General features: G+C 50.3%; 2 protein-coding genes across 5 annotated transcripts in view; one reads left to right on the plus strand and one right to left on the minus strand.

Moving 5' to 3' along the window:
* The first annotated feature begins 1,185 nt into the window (after nucleotides 1-1,185).
* On the plus strand, nucleotides 1,186-7,872 carry COX4I2 (cytochrome c oxidase subunit 4I2). Of its 2 annotated transcripts, none has more exons than XM_065921787.1 (5): nucleotides 1,186-1,249; nucleotides 2,374-2,455; nucleotides 3,795-3,959; nucleotides 4,873-4,902; nucleotides 6,293-7,872. In XM_065921787.1, the coding sequence occupies exons 2-5, from the start codon at nucleotides 2,374-2,376 to the stop codon at nucleotides 6,427-6,429; spliced, it is 414 nt and encodes a 137-aa protein (XP_065777859.1). In that variant the 5' UTR covers nucleotides 1,186-1,249; the 3' UTR covers nucleotides 6,430-7,872. The 2 variants fall into 2 exon arrangements, with proteins under 2 accessions (XP_065777859.1, XP_065777858.1); XM_065921786.1 differs by having other exon boundaries at nucleotides 4,771-4,902; nucleotides 6,293-7,863.
* An 11,293-nt stretch (nucleotides 7,873-19,165) lies between these two features.
* The window catches only part of BCL2L1 (BCL2 like 1), a 50,529-nt gene continuing 45,656 nt past the window's right edge, over nucleotides 19,166-24,038 (minus strand). For all 3 annotated transcript variants that reach the window (XM_065921785.1, XM_065921784.1, XM_065921783.1), the window contains exon 3: nucleotides 19,166-20,821. In XM_065921785.1, the coding sequence (XP_065777857.1) occupies nucleotides 20,684-20,821 (138 nt within the window). In that variant the 3' untranslated portion in view covers nucleotides 19,166-20,683. The remainder of the gene's footprint in view (nucleotides 20,822-24,038) is intronic.

The following is a 24,038-nucleotide window of genomic DNA, read 5'->3' on the forward strand; positions in this document are numbered from 1 at the left end:
TGGGGCAGTAAGCCCCTTCTTCCAGGCAGTAGCTAGAGTGAGTCTCTGTGGCCTCAATGGGCTACAGGAACCCTGATGGATGGTGGGTGCTCAGCACACCTCACTTGACCAGAGCTTGGACACCTAGAAAGCTCTGGCCCCAGGTCACAGAAGGGACTCACAGCCTTCACCCATCAGTCCAGCATCAATATTCTAACAATCCCAAGCCACATTTACTGAACTCATGTTCTGCTCCAATAACCACATCACTCCCCATTTTACCTTTGTTGGCCTCCCATCTTTAAAATAAAATCTGAGATCCACACCATGACTTCCAAAGCCCTGCTTGGTGTTCCAAACTCTCTCCAACTTTCTCCTTTGCCCATTACAATCTGACCAAGATGGTCTCTCTCTATTCTACGAACACATCTGTGTTTTTCTGCCTTTGGGTCTTTGTCCAGGCCTCTTTCTACTTGGAACTAGATTGTAAGCCCTATAATGGCAGGGACTGTGTTCAGTTTTGTTTCTCTCTAAATCCTCATGTGTTTAAACAATAGACAATAATGCCAGCTCTAACAGGTCTTAATAAACAGTCCTGGAATAAATGTGCCTGATGCTTCTCTATTGATGTATTTAATCTTTACACAAAGAAACTCAGGGAGGTTTAGCCTTTTGTTGAAGGTCACACGGCTGAGTTGAACCCCAAAGGGAGGGGTTTTCACCTGTCATTGTGAATGGGGGCATGAGTGCCAGGTGGTATACCACAGGCCATCCCCAAATTCTAGATGCTTCTAGCTTTCTGCAGCAGGAAGCATTGGGTCTGTGCTGCAAAGCTGGCAAGACTTGGGTCCTCAAAGCCCTCCAAGAGTATTCCAGGTAGAAGAACAGCAGTGAGCAGAGATGTGAAGGCAAGACGATCCAAATCCTGGGACAACTGGACTCAGAGGGCTGGGCCAGCCCAGGACACACAGCTGGCTGGATCCAGGGCTATATCAGCTGGTGGTCTCCAGAGGCCTGACCCTGAAGGGCAGGGAAATTGAGGCATGGTGTCAGTGTCACTGTGCAATCCCTCTCCCCAGGCTGTGGGTAGGAGCCCCTAGGGACGTGGGCTGGGCGTTTGCAGGCAGGACGTTCCCACGCGGGGGCGGCCCTGGGGAAGGCTGTGGGGCGGGCCCGGGGCAGGAGCCAGAGATCCACTCCCTCTGCAGCCTGTTCTCTGTTACTTGCTCTGCAGACCCGGGTCGCATTCTGGCTCCCTCCAAGCTGCAAGGTGAGTGAGTGGCTGGGGAGAGCCCTGGCTGCCCAAACGGGCCGGTGGGGGATGCGGCTGGGACTCTGGCTTTCATCACCCCGTCAGGGCCTGTGGGGTCGCTGCTATGGAGGAGGATCTGGGGGCTGGGGGCTACTGGCAGCTCAAGGGTGAGGGGAATTTTCCTCTGTCCACGTATGGGGCACTATCTCTTTCCTCAAATGTAGATTACTCCTTCCCCGTCCCCACAGGTGGGGCTCTGTCATCCACTTATCACTGATGGGTAACCCTTCCTTTCCAGGTGTGGGGTGTCTGTCCACTTTCCACATATGGTACACCCTACCCTCTCTCTAATTACTGGGTGCCCTTCTCTTGCTCTCTAGATGTAGGGGTCCTTTCAGTTTCTGGAAGTGGGATACCCTCTTCTCCCCAGATGTGTGCCCTCTCTTCCTACCTCTGACCCAGTTTGATCTTTGTCCCCCTCTGAATCTCCTCTTCAAGGCCCCCCTGCCCATCCCCCAACCCCCCCTGCCCCAGGTTGCCAAATCCTGATTTTCCCTGGGGATCGGGGGTTGGGCTCGCCTGTCCCTCTCCCCCACCAGGTCCAGCAGAGCAGGCTTTCCAGGCACGTAGGCAACCAATTATGGCAGGCGGGGGTCGGGGGGGGGGGGGTGGCGGGGCAAGCCATCTGCAGGAGACCTTGGCAGATGGCCCTGTAGCAAGACAGTTATCCCAGGAACTGCTCCCTCCCGACCTGGACTCCCACTCTGTTTTCTCTGGGGGGCAAACAGCTGAGGGAGCTTGTCTAAGCTAGCCACCCATTGTGAGCTGAGGCTGGAACCAGAACCAAGGCTCCCAGATCCAAATTGTTCAGGCCCTGGCTTAAGAATTAGGCCTTGTCCCACTTCTCAGATAGCGAATTGAAGCCCCAGGAGGGGGCTCCAAATGTCTAGAACCACTCTCTACCCCCATAGGCATATCATACAAACTTAGAAGGGGGCAGGGGCTGGAAATGACCTTGATATCCTGGAAATCATGCCCTTCCCGGTCACCACACCTGTGTAAACCGTGCGTCTCTGTCTGGGTCCTGAGGGGAAGGGCAGAGGGCAATGTGAGGGCAGGACTCACCCCAAACCACACCCCAGATGTCCTTCAGAGCTGCCTGGAGCTTGACCCTGAGGAAAGGGGGCCTTGGAATGCGAGGGATCCACAGCCCAGGAAGCACCGGTAAGACGTGGACATGCCCTCCCTTGCCGAACTCCGAGGCTCAGGCCAGGGGTCCTGTCTGCAGGCTGCCCCTGGTCCCTTCCACGCTGCTCTGGGCCTGCCCTGAACCATTTCCCATAATCCTGGTCCTTGGTGGGGGGGGTGGGGCACGTTCCTCCAGGAAATAGACAGCAGCCCCCTCCCCAAAGCGTTCTCAGGGCCTGACGCCTGTACCTCAGGTTCCTAAGGCCTTTGTGTCCGGAGGCAGAGGGTGCTGACAGAACCTTCCGGGCCTTTGCATCCAAGCCAGTCAGAAGAAAGAGGCCTAAAGAAAGAGAGACTTGAGCCAGATAGGTGGGCCTTCTTGACCCTCTAGAGAATGATGACAGATAACATTTATTGAACCCTTACTGTGTGCCCTGAGCTGGGATCGATGTTTTGCACAGATGAACACATTTGGATTTCATAGCAGTCACACGAAGTGGACACTGTGCCATTATCTCCCTTTCTCAGATGAACAAACAGGCCCAGAGCTGGGACTCTTTTTCCCAAAGCGGTTCCCACGCTCTCTGGGCAAGGTGGTACCAATACCCTCCTGGAGGGCATCCCAGGTGACAGTAAACAGAAGAAGATTTACGGAGACTCTTCTAGGGCCCAGCCTTGTCCTGGACACTCACACGGAGCCCTCGAGGGCTAGGCTATCAGGGAGAGCTTCCAGGCATGGAAGTGAGAAGTGAAATCAACATCTATCAGTGTAAATTATGTGTGCCCGGGCCCGGGCACTATCTTGAAGTTTCCACAATAGCGTGAGACAGGATCGCTTAGTATCCCCACTTTCCAGATGGTGGGCTACACTGAGGTAAAGAGGGCGTGTCGGAGCTGGGGTGGGGTGGAACTGGGGTCCCACGACTCCAAAGCCATGCCCGTGACCACTCATTAAGGGCACAGGTCTAGTGCTTTGCAGTTTGCAGAGCAGTTTCCCACCTGCCATCCGGGTTCATCTCTCCGAGCCTTTCTCCGCCCATTGCCTTCGCCTGCTGTGCCCTCCCTGCCCCAGATCTTCCCAGAGGACACAGGGTCCGGAGCCAGAGGGGCTGAACTGCCGCCCCGGCCCTGCTCTCTCTTTCTCTGTGGATTTCAGCAAGCTCCTTAGCTACTCAGTTTCTTCCTCTGTGAGATGGGAATAATATCACTGTCTCAGAGCCATACCAAGCCAATGAGTCAACTCGCCCAAAGGCCTTAGCATGGTTCCTGGCACACAGTTTAAGTGCTCAATACGTGCTACCCTCTTTGTTAAGCTTATGATTGGTGCTGGGATGCCTCGGGGCAGCCTCATCTCCGCTCCTCCCTGTGCCCACAGCCCACGGCAAGGAGAAGATGCCCCCCTACACTAACTACCATGCCCAGCGCTCCTACCCCATGCCGGAGGAGCCCTTCTGCATGGAACTCAACGCTGAGCAGCAGGCCCTCAAGGAGAAGGAGAAGGGCAGCTGGACCCAGCTGAGCCACGCCGAGAAGGTGGCCTGTAGGTCTCAGGGTGGGGATGGGGGTGATTTTGCAAAGAAGGGCCTGGCCTGTTAGGGAGCAGCCAGCAGGGAGAAACCCTGGCCAAGACAGCCAGAACCCACTCCCCCAAATACTCAAATGCATACCTGAGTGGTGAAATTCATTCCTTTGTTCATTCACTTTTTAATTCACGCAACTGTTTGAGCACAGTCTGATGCTAGGTGATGCTGGGGACACAGAAGTGAATCATGGGGAGGGTTCCTGCCCCTAGGGTGCTCCCAGTCCAGTGGGGGAACCAATGCAAACGCAGAAAGCTGTAATAGCGGATATGCTGCTGGGTGAGGTGTGTTCACGGGGCTGTGAGAACCCAAAGGAGAGAGAGAGATGCAATCCTGGTAGGCTTTCCTGAGAAGGGTTGTTCTAGCTGGCCTTGGATGGTGAGGGGGAGGGGCTGCCAGGCAGTGGGAACAGCATGGGGAAGGATATGGGAGCTGGAGAGCATGGAGGGTTGTGGGCTTCACTGAGTCGTGTTGGGGGGATGGAGCAGAAAGAGGCAGGTGAGTTGGGTAGGAGAGCAGGGGTCTGGCGCTCGGAAGCAGGAAGGATGTGTGACACCAAGTACTGCCCACCAGAAGTGCCCCCAGAAAGCCTCGAGCCTCATCATCAGCTCCTAGCCATGCTTTGCACACAGTAGATCCTCAGTAGGAATTTGCTGAATGGACAGCTTCTGCTCCAGGGAGTGGGGTGGCTGGAGGTCCCCGAGGCCAAGAGTTGGTCCAAGAATTGGATGTATCTGAAGCCCCTCCCCCCCACCCCCCACCTGCCTCCAGTGTACCGGCTCCAGTTCCATGAGACTTTTGCAGAGATGAACCGTCGCTCCAATGAGTGGAAGACAGTGACGGGCTGTGTCTTCTTCTTCTTTGGATTCACAGGTCTGCTGATTTGGTGGCAGCGGGTCTACGGTGAGTGGTAGTGCCTCACCCAGCCACAGTCCTCCCATGCCCTTGTGGTCACAACCATCAGCCAAGTTTTGATAAGTGAACTAAGCTAGTACTCATCTGAAAAGTTTTTGAAAAGTCCTCCAGCATGATGTAGGGTGAAGGGCAGAGCATGGCTGCCTGGGTTGGAATGTAGGGACTCTGCCTCTCTGGGTCTCAACTCCCTCATCTGTAAAGTGGGAATAATAGTGCCTACATCTCAGGGTTCTTGTGAGAAGTTATTTATTTATTTTTCATTTATTTTTATTAGGTGGAAGCTAATTACTTTACAATATTGTAGTGGTTTTTGCCATACATTGACATGAATCAGCCATGGATTTACATGTGTTCCCCACCCTGAATCCCCCTCCCACCTCCCTCCCTCTTGTGAGGATTTAATGAGAGGGCTGTAGGCTAGTGCCAGGCACATAGTTATGAATGGTGTTGTTACTGATTGCTGTTACTAGCCATGAACTTTTCAACATATTGTTTCAGCTGCTGTAATATACAAGAGCTTAAACAGCATAGAAGATGGTTTCTTATGCTTCCCCCTTCCTTAACCCCAATAAAGCTGGCTGTTCTCATCTTCTTCTTCCTGAGGGGAAGCATAAGAAACTATTTCATCCTGGACGCTTCCCAATAAGTTGGAACAAACTCAGTACTTAAAACTATGGTGGTGGTGGTTTAGTCACTAAGTTGTGTCAGATTCTTGCGACCCCATGGACTGTAGCCTGCCAGTTCCTCTGTCCGTGGGATTCTCCAGGCAAGAATACTGGAGTGGGTTGCCATTTCCTTCTCCAGGGGATCTTCCTGACCCAGGGGTCGAACCTAGGTCTCCTGCACTGCAGGCAGATTCTTTACCAACTGAGCTACCAGGGAAGCTATGGTAGCTATCATGTATTAGGAGCTTAATATCTGTCCCGCATTCTGCTAATTGCATTATAAATACTAACAAATTCAGTCTCCACAAGCCTAGTGGACAGGATCTGTTTTTGACAGGTTAGGAAACTGGGGTTCAGAGATGAAGTGACTTGTTCAAGGTAACGCAGCAAGGGAATGGTGGAACTGAGATTTGGACCCCATAAGACTTCAAGTCAGTGCTCCTCCTATCTTTGGGTCCCAGAGTAGATGAGGAACCTGAGTCTGAGAAAGGGGAAGGACCTCGCCCAGTTCCCCCAGTGAGTCCAAGGAGGAGCTGGCGACAGAACCCGGAGTGCAGCTTTAGTGGGGAGTCTAGTGGGGGATGGAGAGAGTGGGGAGGGGGCCTCAGGGCAGGGCATCTCAACCCCGTGCCTGGACACCCTGACTCAGTGGGAGGGGGTGGGCCTGGCAGGGTCCCATATGCCCCTGTTCCTACCTGGTTCCTTCCCTGCAGTGTTCCCTAAGAAGCCCATCACCCTGACGGATGAGCGGAAGGCCCAGCAGCTCCAGCGCATCCTGGACATGAAGGGCAACCCCGTGCAAGGCCTGGCCTCCCGGTGGGACTATGAGAAGAAGGAGTGGAAGAAGTGACATGGAATCCCGGTGGCTCCCCCTGAAGCTTCACCCTCGTCCAGAGGCCTCTCCCCTCCCTTAACCCCAATAAAGCTGGTGGCTCTCATCTGCCTTTAGTCCCCCCCCCAGTCTCTACCTGCCATAAAGTCTAGTTTATACTTAAGATTAGGCAGGACAATAAGGGGTATTGGCCACTGGCAATAAGGGGTAATAAGCCACTTGCCAGGGGCAATAAGGGACAATAAGCCCCTTGCCAGGATATCACTCATCAGGGAGGGCTTCCTGGAGGAGAAAGGGTTGGGGTTGAGCCTTTAGTGAGGGGCAATAAGCCCCTTGCCAGGACCCCACTTATCAGGGAGGCCTTCCTGGAGGAGAAAGGGTTGGGGTTGAGCGTTTAGTGATAGGTGGAACTTGGAATGGCAGGAGGGAGAGGGAAGGCATTCCAGGTGGAAGGAATAGCTTGAGCAGAGGTAAAGACACTCCTTTATTCTGTCAATTAGCAAATACTTCCTGGGTATCTGCTGTGTGCCAGGTACTAATCCAGGCCCTGGGGATGCAGCAGTGAACACAACACACAGTCTCTGGCCTCATGGAGGAGGCGCTTCTTTATTTGTGTGTGTGTGCACGCGCCTGTGGCGGGGGAGACAGAAAAGGGAATAAGTCCATACAGTACAGTGTGTTACACTGGAGTCAGTGCTATGAGGGGCAAAACAGGGCAGGATAAAGGGGCAGAGCTAAAAGGGGCTTGGAGGGTGGGAGGCGAAGCCTCTTAGACGAGGTGGCAAATGAGAAAACAAAACAGCAAGTGAAAAGATCTTGAGATAGGATTTTAGTTTGTCTGTGGAACATCAAGGAGGCCACAGTGACTGGAGCAGAATGACTTGGAGAATTGTAAGAAGGTGTGTGCTGAGGGAGAGGGCTGGTCTTGCGGCAGAAAGCAGATTATATAGGAATACACACACACACACACCCCAGAACAGAGAAAAGACTCCTTTCTTCTTGGTTTATCCCCTCCAGCATCCTCTACTGGCAAAGTTAGCATCTCACTATACAGGGCACAATGCTCAGAGTCGGGCTCATTGTCTTAGAGCAGGCACTGAGGGGTGAGTTTGGGATGGAGAGACAATACATTGAAAACTGGCACAACATCTTTGGGAAAGTCTTGACCAGGCCAATAGGGAGCTTTAGAGCAAAAAAGGAGGAGTCTTGTATTGGGAAAAACTGACCCATCCCTAGAGCCCCACTGTGCTCAGTCCTTGGCTAGGAGCAGCCCAGGGGGACACTGGCCTTGGCAGGAATACCCAGGAGCTCTGAAAGTGTAGCAGCCAGAGATGGTCACACACCTACCCTCCTCATAGCAGGTTCTCTTGAGAGACATCTGAGCAGCACACGTCCGTGATACCCTGGATGCGGATGGAGGGTGCATCCACTACATGCAGACTCTGGGGGACAGAGTGAATGAGACCTCATTCTAGTGTTATGAGTCTGGTTCTCATGAATCTGAAAGTCTGTAATTGTCACCCTAATCAATTACAGAACAAATGAGTGCTAGAAAGGGGAGGTACGTGGTACTGATACTTGGACTGACCTAATTTAGAGCAGTCAGGGTGGGCTTCCCTGAAGAAATGTCTTCATATTGAGATATTGTGGCCAAAATTCAGCCCCTGTACACTGGTGCCTGATTAAACCTCACAGACGGAATTTTGAGAGAAGTAGGAAGAAATAGTTTTACGGCTTTTCCAGGCAAAGGGGGCCACAGTGGACTAATGCTCTCAAGATTGTGTGACCTGTCCTGAAGGGGACAGTGAGCAGGGTGTGATCAGTTTGTGGACATTGCTCTGATTGGTAGGTGGTGAGGTCATTGGGAGGCAGCATCATCAGGCTTCCAGTGCCAACTCGTCTGGGGTCTACATGCTTGTGGGTAGCACCGAGTTAACTTCTTCCACCTGATGGGTATTTCAGTGTCCGCAAAACAGCTCAAAGGACATGGATCAGAATATTATCTACAGTCCTTGAGGAAGGACTAAAGTCCTTGACTGTTTAATGGATAAAGTATTATTATTTTGTCTTGCTTGACTGTTTTCTTTCTGCATTTTCTCACTTCTCTGATTAAATTTACTCTTTGACTAAAGTTTTTCCACAGACAAAAGGCAGGTGGAGGAAACAGGCAGCATCTGCTCTGGGAAGGCCTCGTGGGATCCTGTTTGGTTACAATATGAAAGGTGACTAGGTATAAACTAGGTGAAAGGGGTGGTGGATCAGCTTTTAGGCAGAGAAAAGCGTGTGCAAATGCCCTGTGCTAGTGAGGACCATGGCATGGAAGACATAAAAGAAGCCAGTTGGAGGAGAAGGAAGAGATGGACAAGGGGAGACAGGGAAGCAGAAGACTCACCTGGAGCCTTGGAGTCTCTGCTTCCTCTTCAGAAGAGACAAATCTGGGGGAAAGCAGGAAGCGATGGTGCAGAGGGAATATGTGGGGGCCAGAGTATGGGGAGCCTTGAACATCTATATTTTAAAATAATCTTATTTCTTTATTTATTTTTGACTGTGTTGGGTCTTAGTTGCTACAGGAGCTTTTCTCTAGTTGTGGCAAGCGGGGACTACTCTCTAGGTGCAGTGAGTGGGTTTCTCACCGTTGGTGGCTTCTCTTGTTGCAGAGTACAGGCTCTAGGTGTGTGGGCTTCAGTAGTTTCGTCTGCTGAGCTCCAGAGCACAGGATCAGTAGTTGTCATGCACAGGCTTGGTTGCTCCTCAGCATGTGGGATCTTTCTGGATCAGGGATTGATCCCATGTCTCCTGCATTGGCAGGCAGATTCTTTGCCACTGAACCACCAGGGAAGTACCATATGACTTTTTTGATATTTATTTTTATTTATTTATTCTATTTGACTGTGCCAGGTCTCTGCTGCAACATGCGGGATCTTCAGCTGCAGTATGTGGGATCTAGTTCCCGACCAGGGATCGAATGCTCTCCCCAGCTCCCCCACCCCCCACATTGGGAGCACAAGAGTCCTAGTCACTGAAACACCAGGGAAGTCCCCATCCATTTAATTTTTATCTGAGAAAGGCCACTGCCTTGGCACCAGGTTCTGTCTGGCATGAGGGATTCATCTTTTAGTCACTTATCATGAAAGATGCCGGGGATACAGACATGGAGCAGACAGGAGCCCTGGCCTTCTGGTCTCCTGGCCTGTGGGCAGGACTGGCATAAACATGGCCAATCAGAGACTAAGGGAATAAGAGCTATAGAAATTTCTGATGGAATGTTTTGACCCCACTGTTTGGTCCTTTTGCTAGCAGCAGGAGCGGTTTGGACATAACTGAAGATGTTGAACTATGCAGGTGGTAAACTTTGTTTAGATTAATAAATTGCTAAGGAATTATGTCATGGGTAATAAAGACAATTGTCAAAATGGGCCTAGGGGAAAATTTTAATTTTTTTTCCTAGTCATTTTTTCCTCTACAATAATACTGTATAACAAACACCCCCACAACTTGGTGGCTTATAACTTTGAGCATTTATTTCTGTCTTTCCTGGGCTTGTGTGTTGGCAGAAATTCTGCTGGGATCTGCCAGGTCTAGTTCCAGGCTCTCCATTGGTATTTTAGCTTCTTAGAGCTGCCATAACACAACCGCAGACTGGGTGGCTTAAGCAGCAAAAGTGTACTTTCTCATGGTTCTGGAGGATAGAAGTCCAAGATTGAGGAATTCCCTGGTGGTCCAGTGGTTAAGACCCCAATGCAGGGGGTGCAGGTTCAATCCCTGGTTGGGGAACTAAGATCCTACATGCTGCGCAGTGTGGTCAAAAACTGAAAATAAAAATGAAAAGAAGTCCAAGATAGAAGCGTTGGTAGGACTGGCTTCTTTGGATGCCTCTCTCCTTGGCTTGCAGATGGGTTCCTTCTCACTGTGTCTTCATGTGGTCATTCCTCTGTGTGCATATCCATGGTGTTTCCATGTGTGTCCAGATTTCCTCTCCTTCTTTTGAAATTATTTATTTACTTATTTGGCTGCACCAGGTCTTATTTGCAGCATGTAGGATCTTTTATCTTCATTATTGCACATGGGACCTTTTAGTTGTAGTATACAAACTCTTAGCTGAGGCATGTGGGATCTAGTTTCCTGACCATGGATCGAACCTGAGCCCCCTGCATTGGGATTGCAGAGCCTGAGCCAGTGGACCACTAGGGAAGTCCCCAGATTTCTTCTTCTTATAAGGACACCAGGCAGATTAGTGAGGGCCTCCCCCAATGATGTCATTTAAGTTTATCACCTTTTTAAAGGCCCCAAATACAGCTTCTCTTGTGGCTCAGCTGGTAAAGAATCTGCCTGCAATGCAGGGGACTTGGGTTCAATCCCTGGATTGGGAAGATCCCCTGGAGAAGGGAAAGGCTACCCACTCCAGTATTCTGGCTTGGAGAATTCCATGGACTGTACAATTTGTGGGATCGCAAAGAGTCAGACATGACTGAGCAACTTTCACTTTCATCTCCAAATACTGCCACACTGGACATATTGGGAGTTAGAGCTTTGACATATGAATTTGCAAGGAACACAAGCCAGCCCATAACACTTGGGTTTAGGGTTATTCGTGTGTCTCCTTGTTCTGACACCAGCAGGCACCCAGACAGAACTCAGAGACTCCTGAGGAGGCAGAGAGACAGTGGGGACCCATGGTACTCTGAAAGCCCAGGTTCAGAACCATACACAAAGAAAGTCCTGTGGCTAAAGCAAGTCCTGTGATGCGTCTGTTACAACTGCTACATTCCAACCCCCCTTAAAACTTAAAAGCATGAAACAACCATCTCCTTGGGCTCACCAACTCTGTAGGTCAGGAGTTTAGGCAGGGCACACTGGGATCTGAGCCTCCCAGGTGGCTCAGTGGGTAAAGAATCCCCCTGCAATGCAGGAGACACAGGTTCAATCCCTGGGTTGGGAAGATCCCTTAGAGGACGGCATGGCAGCCCACTCTAGTATTCTTACTTGGAGAATCCCATGAACAGAGGAGCCTGGCAGGCTACAGTCCATGGGATTGCAAAACTTTCATTATTGCCAGGTAGGTGTGGAATTCCAGGCTCCCAATGTGTTTCTCCACTGACACTGCAGGGAGGAGGGGTGGCAAGAGAGGGCTCATTAACTGGCAAGCAGAGATGAAAAGTCCTGCTCCCTTGGCCTTATCTTACAACACCCCACATTGATAGTGGGTAGTCAGGGCACCTTGAATCAGGGTGGAAGCCTAGGGTCCCCACTCACCCTTTGTTGATGTAGATGGCCATAGTTTTCAAAGTTCTTCTTTCCCAGTGGTATTTGGCTGGAGTAGAGCTGCAATCATCTAAAACTTCTATCTTGCTAGGATGTTTCTCTCCTAATCCTTTGAATAGAGAGAGCTGGCTTCAGTTGGGGCTGTTATTCTTTTCTGTGCCCACTGGCTTTTTTGAGTAGCCTGCTACAATGTCTTCAACCCCAAGTCTGGGATCTCTGAGACAGAAAACCCAGAGAACTCACCACTGTGTTGTTCCTCAGGTTCTCAGGTCCCCATCCAGCCTGCCTTCTTTTTACCTTTCGGGGTTTTCTTATGCTTGTTGCATATACAACGTCCAGGGATTTTAGTTTTACTTAGCAGGAGAAATAGAGGAAAGCGCATCCTCTCCATCTTCCTGGGAGTGGAAGTATAGAAAAGGCATCATCTATCCTGAGGGGTGTCCTCCAGGCCGCATTTTACTGATTGCCCTCCCATGTATCACTCACTGTGTTCCTCTGTCCCCTGTATCTTCCGTTCAGGGGTGGTCACATTTAGAGGCTCTGGTCAGATTCAGATTTGACTTTTTGGCAAGAGTATCTCGTGAACGTTCTTTTGCCAGGAGGCACACATGATGCCTCGCCGTCTTTATGTGCCATTTGCAGCCTTCGTTGGTCATTGTGTAGATTCATTAACTCATTAGGGGTACAGATGGCTTCCACATTATCAAAAGATGTCAACTTCAATTAGAGGCTTGAAAATGAAATTTTAAAGTATGGGATACTATTTTTCCATCAGCCAGATTGACAAAGATCAAGGAGTGTTAACAAGGATACTGGCAAGGGTTCAGAAGACAGTTTCACAGGATGCCAGTTTTAGATGTCTCCATCAAGATGACAAAAGGCCTGGTAATTCTACTTCTATAAATAGCCTGTGGATACACATGCACATGCGCAAAATGATGGATCCGTGAGGTAGCTCAGACAGTAAAGAATCTGCCTGCAATGCAGGAGACCTGGGTTCGATCCCTGGGTCAGGAAGGTTCCCTGGAGGAGCGCATGGCAACCCACTCCAGTATTCTTGCCTGGAGAATCTCATGGACAGAGGAGCCTGGCAGGTTACAATCCATGGGGTCGCGAAGAGTCAGACACAACTGAGCGACTAATATTACTAATACTACTACACATGTACATGTACAAAATGATGGATCTGTGAAGTTGTTCACTGCAGTATGGTTTAGATTAGCAAAAGTGGAGAACCACCAGTGGTGCCTCCCTCAAGCAGAATTTTCCAACTGATGTGCTACCAAATTTTTCATAAGTTGTGGTAAATGTGATGGTGCCCCACCATGTGTCTTCAGACCACCCTCAAAGGTCATGTGCAGCTTTGGTGGACAGTTTTCATTAAAGAAACAGGTACCTGGGTCTTCTTGATCATAGGTGTATGCTTGGCAGGTAGGAAGTGCCAAGTACTGAGGATAAATGATCTAGGAGCTGCCCTAGCCAGATGAGGAATGGGAGTTAGTATATAAATACCTTGTGTTCTTGCCTTTAGAATGCTCCATGGGTCTATCAGTGGATCCTCTGAGGAGAAGCCCCATTGCCTGAGGTGGCAGGTTACTCATCATTGCATCTTCTGTTGATTTCCAAAGTCCCTCCCTGATCACCCCCTGATTCACTGTCTCCACTGCCCTGGGATCACCATTTAAACTACTTAGACTTAACTTAGTGTGCATGCTCAGTCATGTCTGACTTTTTGCGACCCCATGGACTATAAGTCTATGGGATTATCTCAGCAAGTATATTGGAGTGGGTTGCCATTTCCTATTTCAGAGGATCTTCCTGACCCAGGGACCGAACCCATGCCTCTTTTGGCTCCTGCATTGGCAGGTGGAGCCTTTACCACCGAGCCTATCTGAATCCTTATTTTAGGCTTTGCTTTTGGAACGTATCCATGGTAAGGTTAGAGCTTAGCCCCAAGACTAGTCCTCTCACCAGTCCCTAGAGCACTGGTGGTAAGGGGTGGGAGGTCTGACAACATAGCCTGATAAAGTTTATACAATATTTATGGAGCCAGAAACCCTTCTTAAGCACTTTACAAGCATAAAAATTTGCACGAAATCTGCATAACCACCCATCAGGTAGGTATAATTATCATTTTACGGATGAGGAAACTCAGGCACAGAGAGGTTAAGTCCCTTGTCCCAGGGCTCCCAGCTAGCCCTGGCAGTCTGGCTTTATAATCTTGCTACTAACTGCTATATAGTCCGTCTCTCCTCTGATCCCTACTGCTCCACCAGAATGAGATGAGCCTGGCCAAGGTTGGGCTCTTCCTTCTTGGACATCTAATTGCAGTGGTCACCTGCATGGCATACGACCACCCATCTGAGAGCGCCGCCTACCCTCCACAAGGACCCTTCACAAAGACCATGGAGCCACTGGAGGAGTTTGCTTTCCAGGTGCACAGGGAGCTTGGCACGAAGCCTGGGGGAGATTGCCGTTCCTAAAGGTGAAGGCAAGCTAGCTGTTGGGGAATGTTCCACCGCATCAATGGTTTGCAGACAAGGGCCTAATTATTGTTGTTGTTTATTGTTATTATTTTGTACAATGCAACTGGATGGGGGCACAGCTGTTTTCTTTTCCTTGGGTGGGTGCAGGGGGTAGAAGTTTGAGGGCAGCATTTTCACATCAGCGCAATTTAAGCCAAGCTGACATGGGCACTGGTCATTTCCCACTTGGCAGCAAATTTACAAACCATGAAAAACATGTAAGACAAATGCAGTGGACTAGGCCACTACATTGTTATATACTTTAAAATTTTACTCTTAGAAGACTGTTTTCTTAACTTTATGTCCATATTCTTGGTACCTTAGTGTTTTAAGATTGATTCCCTCCAACTTCAAGACGGAGTTGTTAAAACTCTGTGATAAGACCATTTAAGTTGATAAGAATTCACAAGACTCTTTATCATTAAATTATTCAAGTTAATTATTCATGTGTGAACCTACTGAAATGGGATGGTTTAAATAACTTAGGAGGGAATTAATACTCCACATGCCCTGAATTCTAACATTAGTGCATGGATATCTATCAAAAATCAAAGAAGACAAATTAGTAGGGATCATATATGTTCATTTCTATTATTTATTATAGATTAAGAAAAAAATTCTTGGTTTTTTTTTCCCCCTGATTCATGACAAAGGCTGTGATGGTGGAGACAGAAAAATGGAGAGCTGGACGTTATGTAATGAATCTGATCATAAGTTGATGATTTTTCTCAAAGATTCGTTAACTTTAAAAAATTGCACAAGCAAAACACACAATCATCTTAAACTTAAATTCAGAAGGGTATAAAAAAGTGAAAGCTAACTTTCAACTCTTAGCTTGATAAAAGATTTTTTAAAGTAATAAATAGGTATTGAATTTTACAAAATACTATTTTGATATCTACTGAAATACCATAAGGATTTTCTTTGTTAATGCTTCAGTACAATTACACTGAAAGATTTCTTATACTGAGGCAAACTTATTTACCTGGAATAAGCCCTACTAGGTCATGAGGTATTCTTTTTATATGTTGTTGGATTCCATTTGTTAATATTATACTTAGACCTTTGGCTTGCATGTTCATAAGTGAATTGGTTTAGAATCTGCTTTCCTTTCCTTCTTTCCCTTTCTTCCTTCTCTTCCTTTGTGCTGTACAGTCTTGCTAAGTTTTAATAAGTTATATAATTTAAAAAAATACTTTGGGGACTTTCCTGCTGGCCCAGCGGTTAAGACTCTGAGCTCCCAATGCAGGGGGCCCAGGTTTGATCCCTGATCAGGGAACTAGATCCCACATGCTGCAGCTAAGACCTGGTGCAGCCAAATAAATGAATAAATATTAAAAAAAAAATACTTTGAAAGCTTTAGGTCATTTCCTGTGTTCTAGAACTCACAGTTATTTTCTTAAATACCCAGAATGAAAAAGTTCGTTTGGATTTGAAATTCACTAGATTACAAGATTGTATTTGTCAATTTAAAAAAGGGAAGAACAATTGGAACATTAAAAATATAATTTCAATTGTTCTGGAATAGTTTAACATTTTCTTTTATCACCTACTTGAGGAGACAAAGTCTTGTAGTACTGACTACCAAGCATTTGAAGAGATCATCATTAATCTTGATCAGGAATTGTGTAAACCATTTGATCATAAAACCTCTTATATATCAAAGTTGCAAAAAATTTTTAAAAATGAATTAGACCAAAAAAATGTTGCACTCACAGGAACAAGATCAAGTTTTTTAAGGAATATATTTTAAATAATATATTTAGATATTTTAGTCAAAGTTAATTCTTCATATCCTAGGAAATGTTATATTGCTATATTTCTCTCATCATAAAAATATACGGAAATGAATTTTTCCCTGGGACCCACACAGACATCCAAAATCCCTCCCAGTTTTTCCTCAGTGTGCAGTTCCAATATTTTATGTGTGCACCATGCCATGTTTGGGATTCCCTGGTGGCTCAGAGGGTAAAGAGTCTGCCTGCAATGCAGAAGACCTGAATTCAATCCTTGGGTCAGGAAGACCCCCTGGAGAAGAAAATGGCAACCCACTCCAGTATTCTTACCTGGAAAGTCCCGTGGACAAAGAAGCCTGGTGGGCTACAGTCGATAGGGTTGCAAAGAGTCAGATAGGACTGAGCAACTTCACTTTCACTTTTCACACCATGTTTAAGGTTGGAATCACGGAGTTCAGGGTCTGGTTCAAACATTTGTGGAATATAATACAGCTAGAAAAAAGAATTAACCTGCCATGAGTTAATTGCTGAAGCTGTATAACAATCAGGGATTCATGTATGAACATGGAAACTTCTATAAGATAAACTATTTAGGCAGAAAAAAAACCAGGTACAGTGTGTCTGTTACTCTTTGTGTTAAAAAATGGGTCAGAATATAGTTACATATTATGTGAAAGAATTGATGCTTTCAAATTGTGGTGCTGGAGAAGGCTCTTTTGAGCGTCCCTAGGACTGCAAGATCAGTCAATCCGAAAAGAAATCAACCCTAAATATTCATTGGAAAGACTGTTGCTGAAGCTCCAATATTTTGGCCACCTGATGTCAAGAGGTGACTCACTGGAAAAGACTTGATGCTGGGAAAGATTGAAGGCAAAACGAGAAGAGGGTGGCAGAGGATGAGATGGTTAGATAGCATCACTGACTCAAAGGACAGGAATTTGAGCAAACTCTGGGAGATAGTAGGCACAGAGGACCCCGGCATGCTACAGTTCATGGAGTTGCAAAGAGTTGAACACGACTTAGTGACTGAACAACAACAACAAAATTCTGTAAAAAGACGTTTCTGGAAGAATCTCAAGAGTCTGGAGAGGGGACTTGAGTGGTTAAGGCCCAGGGTCGTATCCTGGGCCGAAAGATGTAGAAGCCTGAAGGCTTTGGAGAATGGTGACCCTGAGCCAGGAGCCGTGAAAAGCTATGAATCCGGTAGCTAAAGGCTGGAAGTGTAGACGTCCTTCTTGGTGAACAGGGCAGAAGATGGGGGACACAGCGGAAAGCTGGCCAGTCAGGAGACGGACAGGTCCTCTGAAGCACTGGGAGCAGGCATCCGGGGTGGGAGTGGCTTTCAGGTGGAAACCCCAAGCCACCAGGGGGCAGTCAAGCTCGCTCCTGAAAGCAGACGGGGAGGGAGGGGCGCCCGTGGCAGGTCCCGCCTTCTGGCCCGCCCCCCGCCCCCAGCTGGAGAGACCGCCTCCCTAGCTGGAGGGCCTGCCTCTGGAGTCCTGCTCCTTTTTCCAGACCCTTCCCGGATCTCCGGCCACAGCCACGTTGAACTCCTTGAGGAGCACCTCCTTCTTCCTTTTGAGGTTCTTCTTGAAGGCAGGGTCATCGCTGCATCCCCCCTCAACTTCCAGTTCACCCAAGCTTTGTAGGGTTATCTCTCATTCACTTTTGAACACTATTGCTTGAGATGGGTACTGCAATCCTACCCATTTCACAGATGGGAAAGCTAGGACATAGGCTAGGTTACTTGACCAAAGACCAGGAATGGCGACCCAGGATACACACCTGGCCGACCACCCTCAGAACTGGAGCGTTAACCGAGCCACGGCTTCTCCACTTTGCTCTCCCTCCAGAGCCTTCTTCACATAGCAGCCAGAGGGCGCTTTGGGGTCTAAGTGCTATGCTGCTGCTGCTGCAAAGTCGTTTCAGTCGTGTCTGACTCTGTGCGACCCCATAGACGGCAGCCCACCAGGCCCCACCGTCCCTGGGATTCTCCAGGCAAGAACACTGGAGTGGATTGCCATTTCCTTATCACTCTCTAACAACCTTCCGCTGGCTCTCACTGCCCTCAGGATCAAATCCAGTCCTCCCCATCCCACCTCTCTAGCATCATATTGACCCAGGAGCCACCAGACACACCAACTTTCCTTCAGCCTGAAGAAAATTCTGGATCGTCCTGTGCATTTGCTTCTTCGCCAGGACCACTCTTCCTGCCTCCCCGCTTCTTTTGGTGAACTCTTACAGACGCTTCAGGCTCTGGTTCTGATATCACTTCCTCCAGGGAGCCCTCCCTGACTCCCAGACAAGCTCAGGTTCCATATTAAATGCTGTTAGAGCATTCACTATGAACTTCTTGGCCTCAGATGGGTGCCTCACCTTGGGATTATAATGGTATCACTATTTCAAAACCTTGAATCACCCATGGTTTCTCTTTCTCTCTAGAGCTCTCTCCAATCCATCATCTGATCTTGTGGGATTATCTTTAAAATGTTATCTCCAGTCTGACCCCTTCTTATCTCCTTCCCCACTAGGTCTTTCATGTCTTGCCATGCTTCCTCAGTCATTCTGTTTCCACCTTTGCCCCGCAACAGTCAGAGCCATCCTCATATTCATTTCCCTGTCTCCTTGACCAGAATGGAAGCTCCATAAAGGAAGGGGCTTTGTTCTCTGCAGAATTCCCAGTGCCTAGGGCTGGGACTGCCTGGTGCCTGAGACAGTAGAGAATCTGCCTACAATGCAGGAGATCTGGGTTCAATCCCTGGGTCAGGAAGATCCCCTGGAGAAGAGAATGGCAACCCACTCCAGTATTCTTGCCTGGAGAATTCCATGGACAGAGGAGCCTGGCGGGCTACAGTCCATGGAGTTATAAAGAGTTGGACAGGACTGAGCAAGACTAACACTTTCACTTTCTTTCACGACTGTGCCTACATAGAGCAGGGCTCAGTAAACACTTGCCAAGTGGCCACTCAACTGTTTCTCCCACTAGAATATCAACCCCTGAGGGCAAGGACTGTGTCTGTCATGTTCACACACAGTCCCAGTGCCCAGCACACAGCAGGTGCTCAATAAAAGCCCAGTGTACAGGTGGAGAAATTCAGGACCAGAGAGAGGAAGAAGGGACTTGTCCAAGGTTGGGGCAGCAGAGTCAGCACGGGTACCCAGCTCTCCTGCACCTCTTCTGCCAGCCAAGCGTCCCCTCCCGGAGCACACAAGAGGCCAGGCCCTTTGCTCACGAAGAACACATTTTATTACTGAACTGCACCTTCACTTTCACACAGACTATTTCAAAGAGCTGGAAAAAGTGTGGGGTAGGGGTTGGGGGAGGGACAGGTGCCTCTCAGGAGCCAGGACCCCCGGCTGGCTTTCCCAGACCAGGGTGGGGGGTGGGGTGGGGGGGTGCAGGGAGCATCAGGCTGTTCGATCTCCGGGCACCAGCTCTCCACGTGCACACGCACTGCAAGCCAGCAGCTCCTCACACATAAATACAGACACGCTTAACAAAAATAGTATATCATCTTCACAAGGAATAAAAACTAGTTTCAAATATGTACAGCAGAGAGCCCGGGGTGGCCGGGGCTAGGCCTGGACCCCCAGGGATGAGACAGGCCATGGGTGGAGCAGAGGAGAAAGAGGGAGGTCAGAAGAGCTCCTGGCCAGGCCGTGCTGACCTTGGCAGCCCGGCTGTTCAGGCTGAATGGGGGTGGGGCACAAATTGTTCAGGCCAGGCAGGGCTGGCCCCTCTGGCCAGTCCCAGCTCCACCCCATGCACAAGGCTCTCCTTCCTGCCCTTCCTGCCTGAGGTAGGAAGACCCTAGGGCTCCCACAGCTGCTCCCTGTAGCTCCCCCTCACCTCTGCGCCACGGCCCCTGAAAACCATGGGCAGCAGCCCAAGGCAAAGATGCCACAGGCTTATCTTCTTGCAGGAAGTGAGGCAGCTGAGGCCATAAACAGCTCTGCGGCACCTATCTCGGGCCCAGTTGGTCCCTCAGTCATGGTCATGGAGCCAGGGAAGGGGAAGAACTGGGGTGGTGCTAAACTGCAAGGCCACCCCAGCTTTGGCATGGGGTGCTTCCTGCAGCTACAGTCCCTCCATCTCGGGTGAGGCCAGCCTCTAGCCAGAGGCCTCTAGAGGACACTAGGATTGGGGGGAGGGACTTTGGCCGGGTCAGAGGTGGGGAGGGGGTCCTGGTCCTTATTTCTTTATCCCAAGCATCCTGAATCCCTAATTAGTCAGAAGTGGGCCCTACGTGGCTCTTGGGAGGGTGGGGATGAATGAACGGGGAACCCAGGGCCGGGAAGGGGGAGACAGGAAATGATCAATTCTGAGGCCACAGACATAAAAATGAAGGCAATCTATTGTCTCTCTTTCTGGGGAAAAGGGTCAGAAAACTTTCCAGCTCCCTGGCAAGAAAGCATGCTCAGGGACCCTAAATGCGGAAGGGGACCCACCAATCGGATGGGGCACTCCGGCCCCCAGTCACAACCCCCCACACCTGTTAGCTTCCACCGGGGCAGATTCTAGGGAATTTTGTGGGTTTTGAAGCCACAAGAATTGAGGAAGGCGGCTCTCACAGAAGCATGTAAATTCTAGAAAACTAATTGCGGGGGACCAGGTCGAGGCCCAACCCTGTGATGTGTGGGTGGCTGTGGGCTCCATGGAGTGGTTCTCCTGGTGGTGATGGTGGTTGGACGGAGAGATGCAGTGGGGGAGGACGGGGGTGTGTGGGTGAGTGGGTGGTCAGTGTCTGGTCATTTCCGACTGAAGAGCGAGCCCAGCAGAACCACACCAGCCACAGTCATGCCCGTCAGGAACCAGCGGTTGAAGCGCTCCTGGCCCTTCCGGCTCTCGGCTGCTGCATTGTTTCCATAGAGTTCCACAAAAGTGTCCTGCAGGGAGACAGAAGAGAAGGGAGCTGTTTGAGTTCTCAAACAGGAATGTGGCTGGGACAAAGAGGGTGGTCGGCATGTGATGACCTTGCTGAGTTGAAAAACTGCAGCCGTCCGTGCCCCCTCTGGGCCAGATAAAGGGTTAAGGGCTGCTCTTCTTCCTGACCCTCAGCTGGGGATAACCAACCCATTTTACTGCGGAGAAAACAGGTGCAAAGTGGGGGAAGAGTTCTGTCCAAGGCCAGCCAGCTAGGAAGTGGTCCTTCCAGAACCTGAGATGGGAAAGAGATGGGAAGGGAACTGAGGGAGGCCAAGGGGCTGGAGCAGGAGAGGAGGAGAGGGGAGATGAGCCTGAAGGGGTGAGTGAGAGCTGGACCACCTGTGGGCTGGAAGCTTGGAGGAAGCTGGAATTGAGCCTGAGGGCAGTGCAGAACTACTAGGCCCCAGGCTTTCTACTGCTGCAAAGGAGCGAGAGAGGGAGGAAGGGAGAGAAAAAGAGACAGGGGAAACTCCCAGAGTGATTCTGGGGCAGGGCAGATCTGCAGGGAGCCTCTGACCAGGGCAGGCTGATGGGTGGGCAGAGCAGGGTGGAGTGGAGAGGGTAACAGCAGTGCAGGACTGGGATGGGGTCCATGAGGCCTTGTCCCCCACCCCAGGGGGCATGACCCGGGGCCCAGGAGGAGGTGAGCAAGAGTCCTCTGCCCCAAAGCTAGTCAGGAGGGAAGCACGTGATACCACGCAGGAGGGGCTGCGGGCTGAATGACCCAGCCTAGGGTGGAACCAATCTGTGGGGCAGGCAGAGCACCCTTTAATGAGGGCGCCTTGCACCCCATTTGTCCTTTAATCCTCTCAACAATGCTGCAGTGCGGGCTGCCTCTCCCCACTGGCAGACCAGAAAGCCTGGCCTCTGAGTGCAGAGGAAGTTGGTCAGGTCACCCAACTCTGGAGGAACCAGAATCGAAAACTGGTGTCTGGCACCTAGGATCAGTGTGCTTTGACTGCCCAGGGAGGGAACCACTGGCTGGTTCCAGAGACTGTGTTCTTGCTTCTCCACCATGAACTCACACCGTGGGCCCACACTACCTGGGCCAGAGTGGCTGAGCCATTGGGTGGCCCCCTCAAACCACGTCTGCCATTTCTGGTTGGCTCCATGTCCCACCTGGACAGTCTGCTCACTACGCTATCTGCTGGGCCCTACTTCTAGTCTTGATGACACCCCCTCACTCCATGCCAAGATTTTTAAAACATAGGTCAGAGTGTGGCACACCAACAGCTTTTCCTTGCACTTAGAATGACAGTGTCATGTCCGTTCATGTCCCTGGTACCTAGCAGAGGGTAATACACACTGAACTGAACCTGACTCAAAGAACCCTCTATATTTATTAAGCCATTAGGGAGGCAGCAGTGATGCGTGAGCCAGAGCAGAGTCCTTCTAGAAAGGGGGAAAGGTATTGGGATGGAAGGCGGGCAGGTGGGGGAAACCCCACCACTGAGCCCCTGTCACTCCATGTTCTCGAGCTCTCCAAGGCTCCCCATCACACACGGAATCGAGTCCTCACCAAGGCCAGTGAGGCCCAGCAGGCCCCAGCCCCTCCGCACTGCACGCTCCACTCTAGTAGACTGGCCTCCCTGCTGTCGCTGCAACATCTGCTGAGCTCAGGGCCTACAGCCCTTGTGGCCTGGAGCACTCGACCCCAGGCTCCCTCATTTCACTCCTAACTCTGTTCAAACGCCATGTCCTCAGAGGAGCTTTCCCTGGCCACCTTGTCTACTGTGGTACCCCCACCCTGATCTCTTGCTGCCTATCCCCTCACCGTGTTCTGTTTTTCTTCTTAGCACTTTCTGGAAGCAGAGCCTGCCCTGTTGGGTCTTTGCTTTGACTGATCTCCTGCAGTAGTCATGGCTTGACGAGGCAGAGAGGCTGCCTGTTTCTATATACTCAGAACCCAAAACAGTGTCTGGCAGAGTCCGTGGTCAATAAACACATAAGGAGAACAAAGGTTTTACATGCCTCCTAAGTTCCAGACACTGTCATCCCCTTCACCTTCATCAGAATCCTCAGATGTAGCGATCTGAGCCCCATGTCACAGATGAAACAGCTGAGGTATAGAGTCGGAAGACCTTGCCTCGGTCACTCAGCAAACGGGCGCGGAGCCTGGATCAAAGCCCAGGACCGCCTGGCCCCAGCCTGGGTGCTGCTGTGGAAGAGAAGGTCGCTCAGTTGTGTCCGACTCTGCGACCCCACGGACTATACAGTCCATGGAATTCTCTAGGCCAGAATACTGGAGTGGGTAGCTTTTCCCTTCTCCAGGGGATCTGCCCAACCCAGGTCTCCCGCACTGCAGGGGAGCCACAAGGGGTGCTGCTCCAGCAGGACTATTCCCTGTGTGGCGGCTGGGGTGGGGGGGGCCTTGAGCCCGGAAAGAGAAGGGCAGTGGCAGCAGCCAGCGTCCCTACTCTTTGGCCTTCATCCTGCTTAGCCTCCATGGGTTTCTTGTTGGACCAGAAAATTCTTACAGGAACTGAAATTTTTCTGGTCCTAAGCGAAGGTGGCCCCAAGTGAAGCCACAAAAAAGATTGATCTGTGATGAGGGAGAGTCCTGGGCTGTGAGGAGCATGGGAGAGGGAGCCATGGCCAGAAATCATCCCAAGGGGCCAAATGTCCCACAAGAAACCAGGGACACTGGGCTGCAGCCAAAGTGGGAGAGGCCTGGCTCCCTCGATGGGAACTTTCCTGAGTCGAGGGCTGGCAGCCACGGGAAATTTTCAGCTCTGGGCTGAGCTGGAGTAAACAGGCCCCGTCCCTGCAAGGGCACAAAGCGCTCCCTGTCCAGGAACAGTCATCCCAGGGAGGAGGGAGCATTCTCCTCTCGGTGCCACGGAGACACAGCTCTCATCGGCCCAGCCCCCACCCGTGCATCCGCTGCGCGCTAGGAATTGTCCAATCTTCATCTCCATTTCAGAAGCTCCTCCTAGGGAGGGGGAGAGGATCCTGGGGATTGCTTTCACAGAGAGAGCAGGAGCAAAACGGGGCGTGCTGTTCCAGGGCGGGTGCCGGGGAAGCAGTGGTGTGGGTATATTTAGCCCACGGTTCACACGACACACTTGGAAACAAACACAGCCATTTTCTCAGCAGGCGGCTGCTCTGGATAAACAAACAGGATTGCGGAGCTGCCCTGGTCTGGAAAAGCAGAGATAAGCCCCCACTGGTGCTCAG

This window comes from Muntiacus reevesi, chromosome 2, assembly GCF_963930625.1.
Source record: "Muntiacus reevesi chromosome 2, mMunRee1.1, whole genome shotgun sequence".
Classification (NCBI taxonomy): Eukaryota; Metazoa; Chordata; class Mammalia; order Artiodactyla; family Cervidae; genus Muntiacus; species Muntiacus reevesi.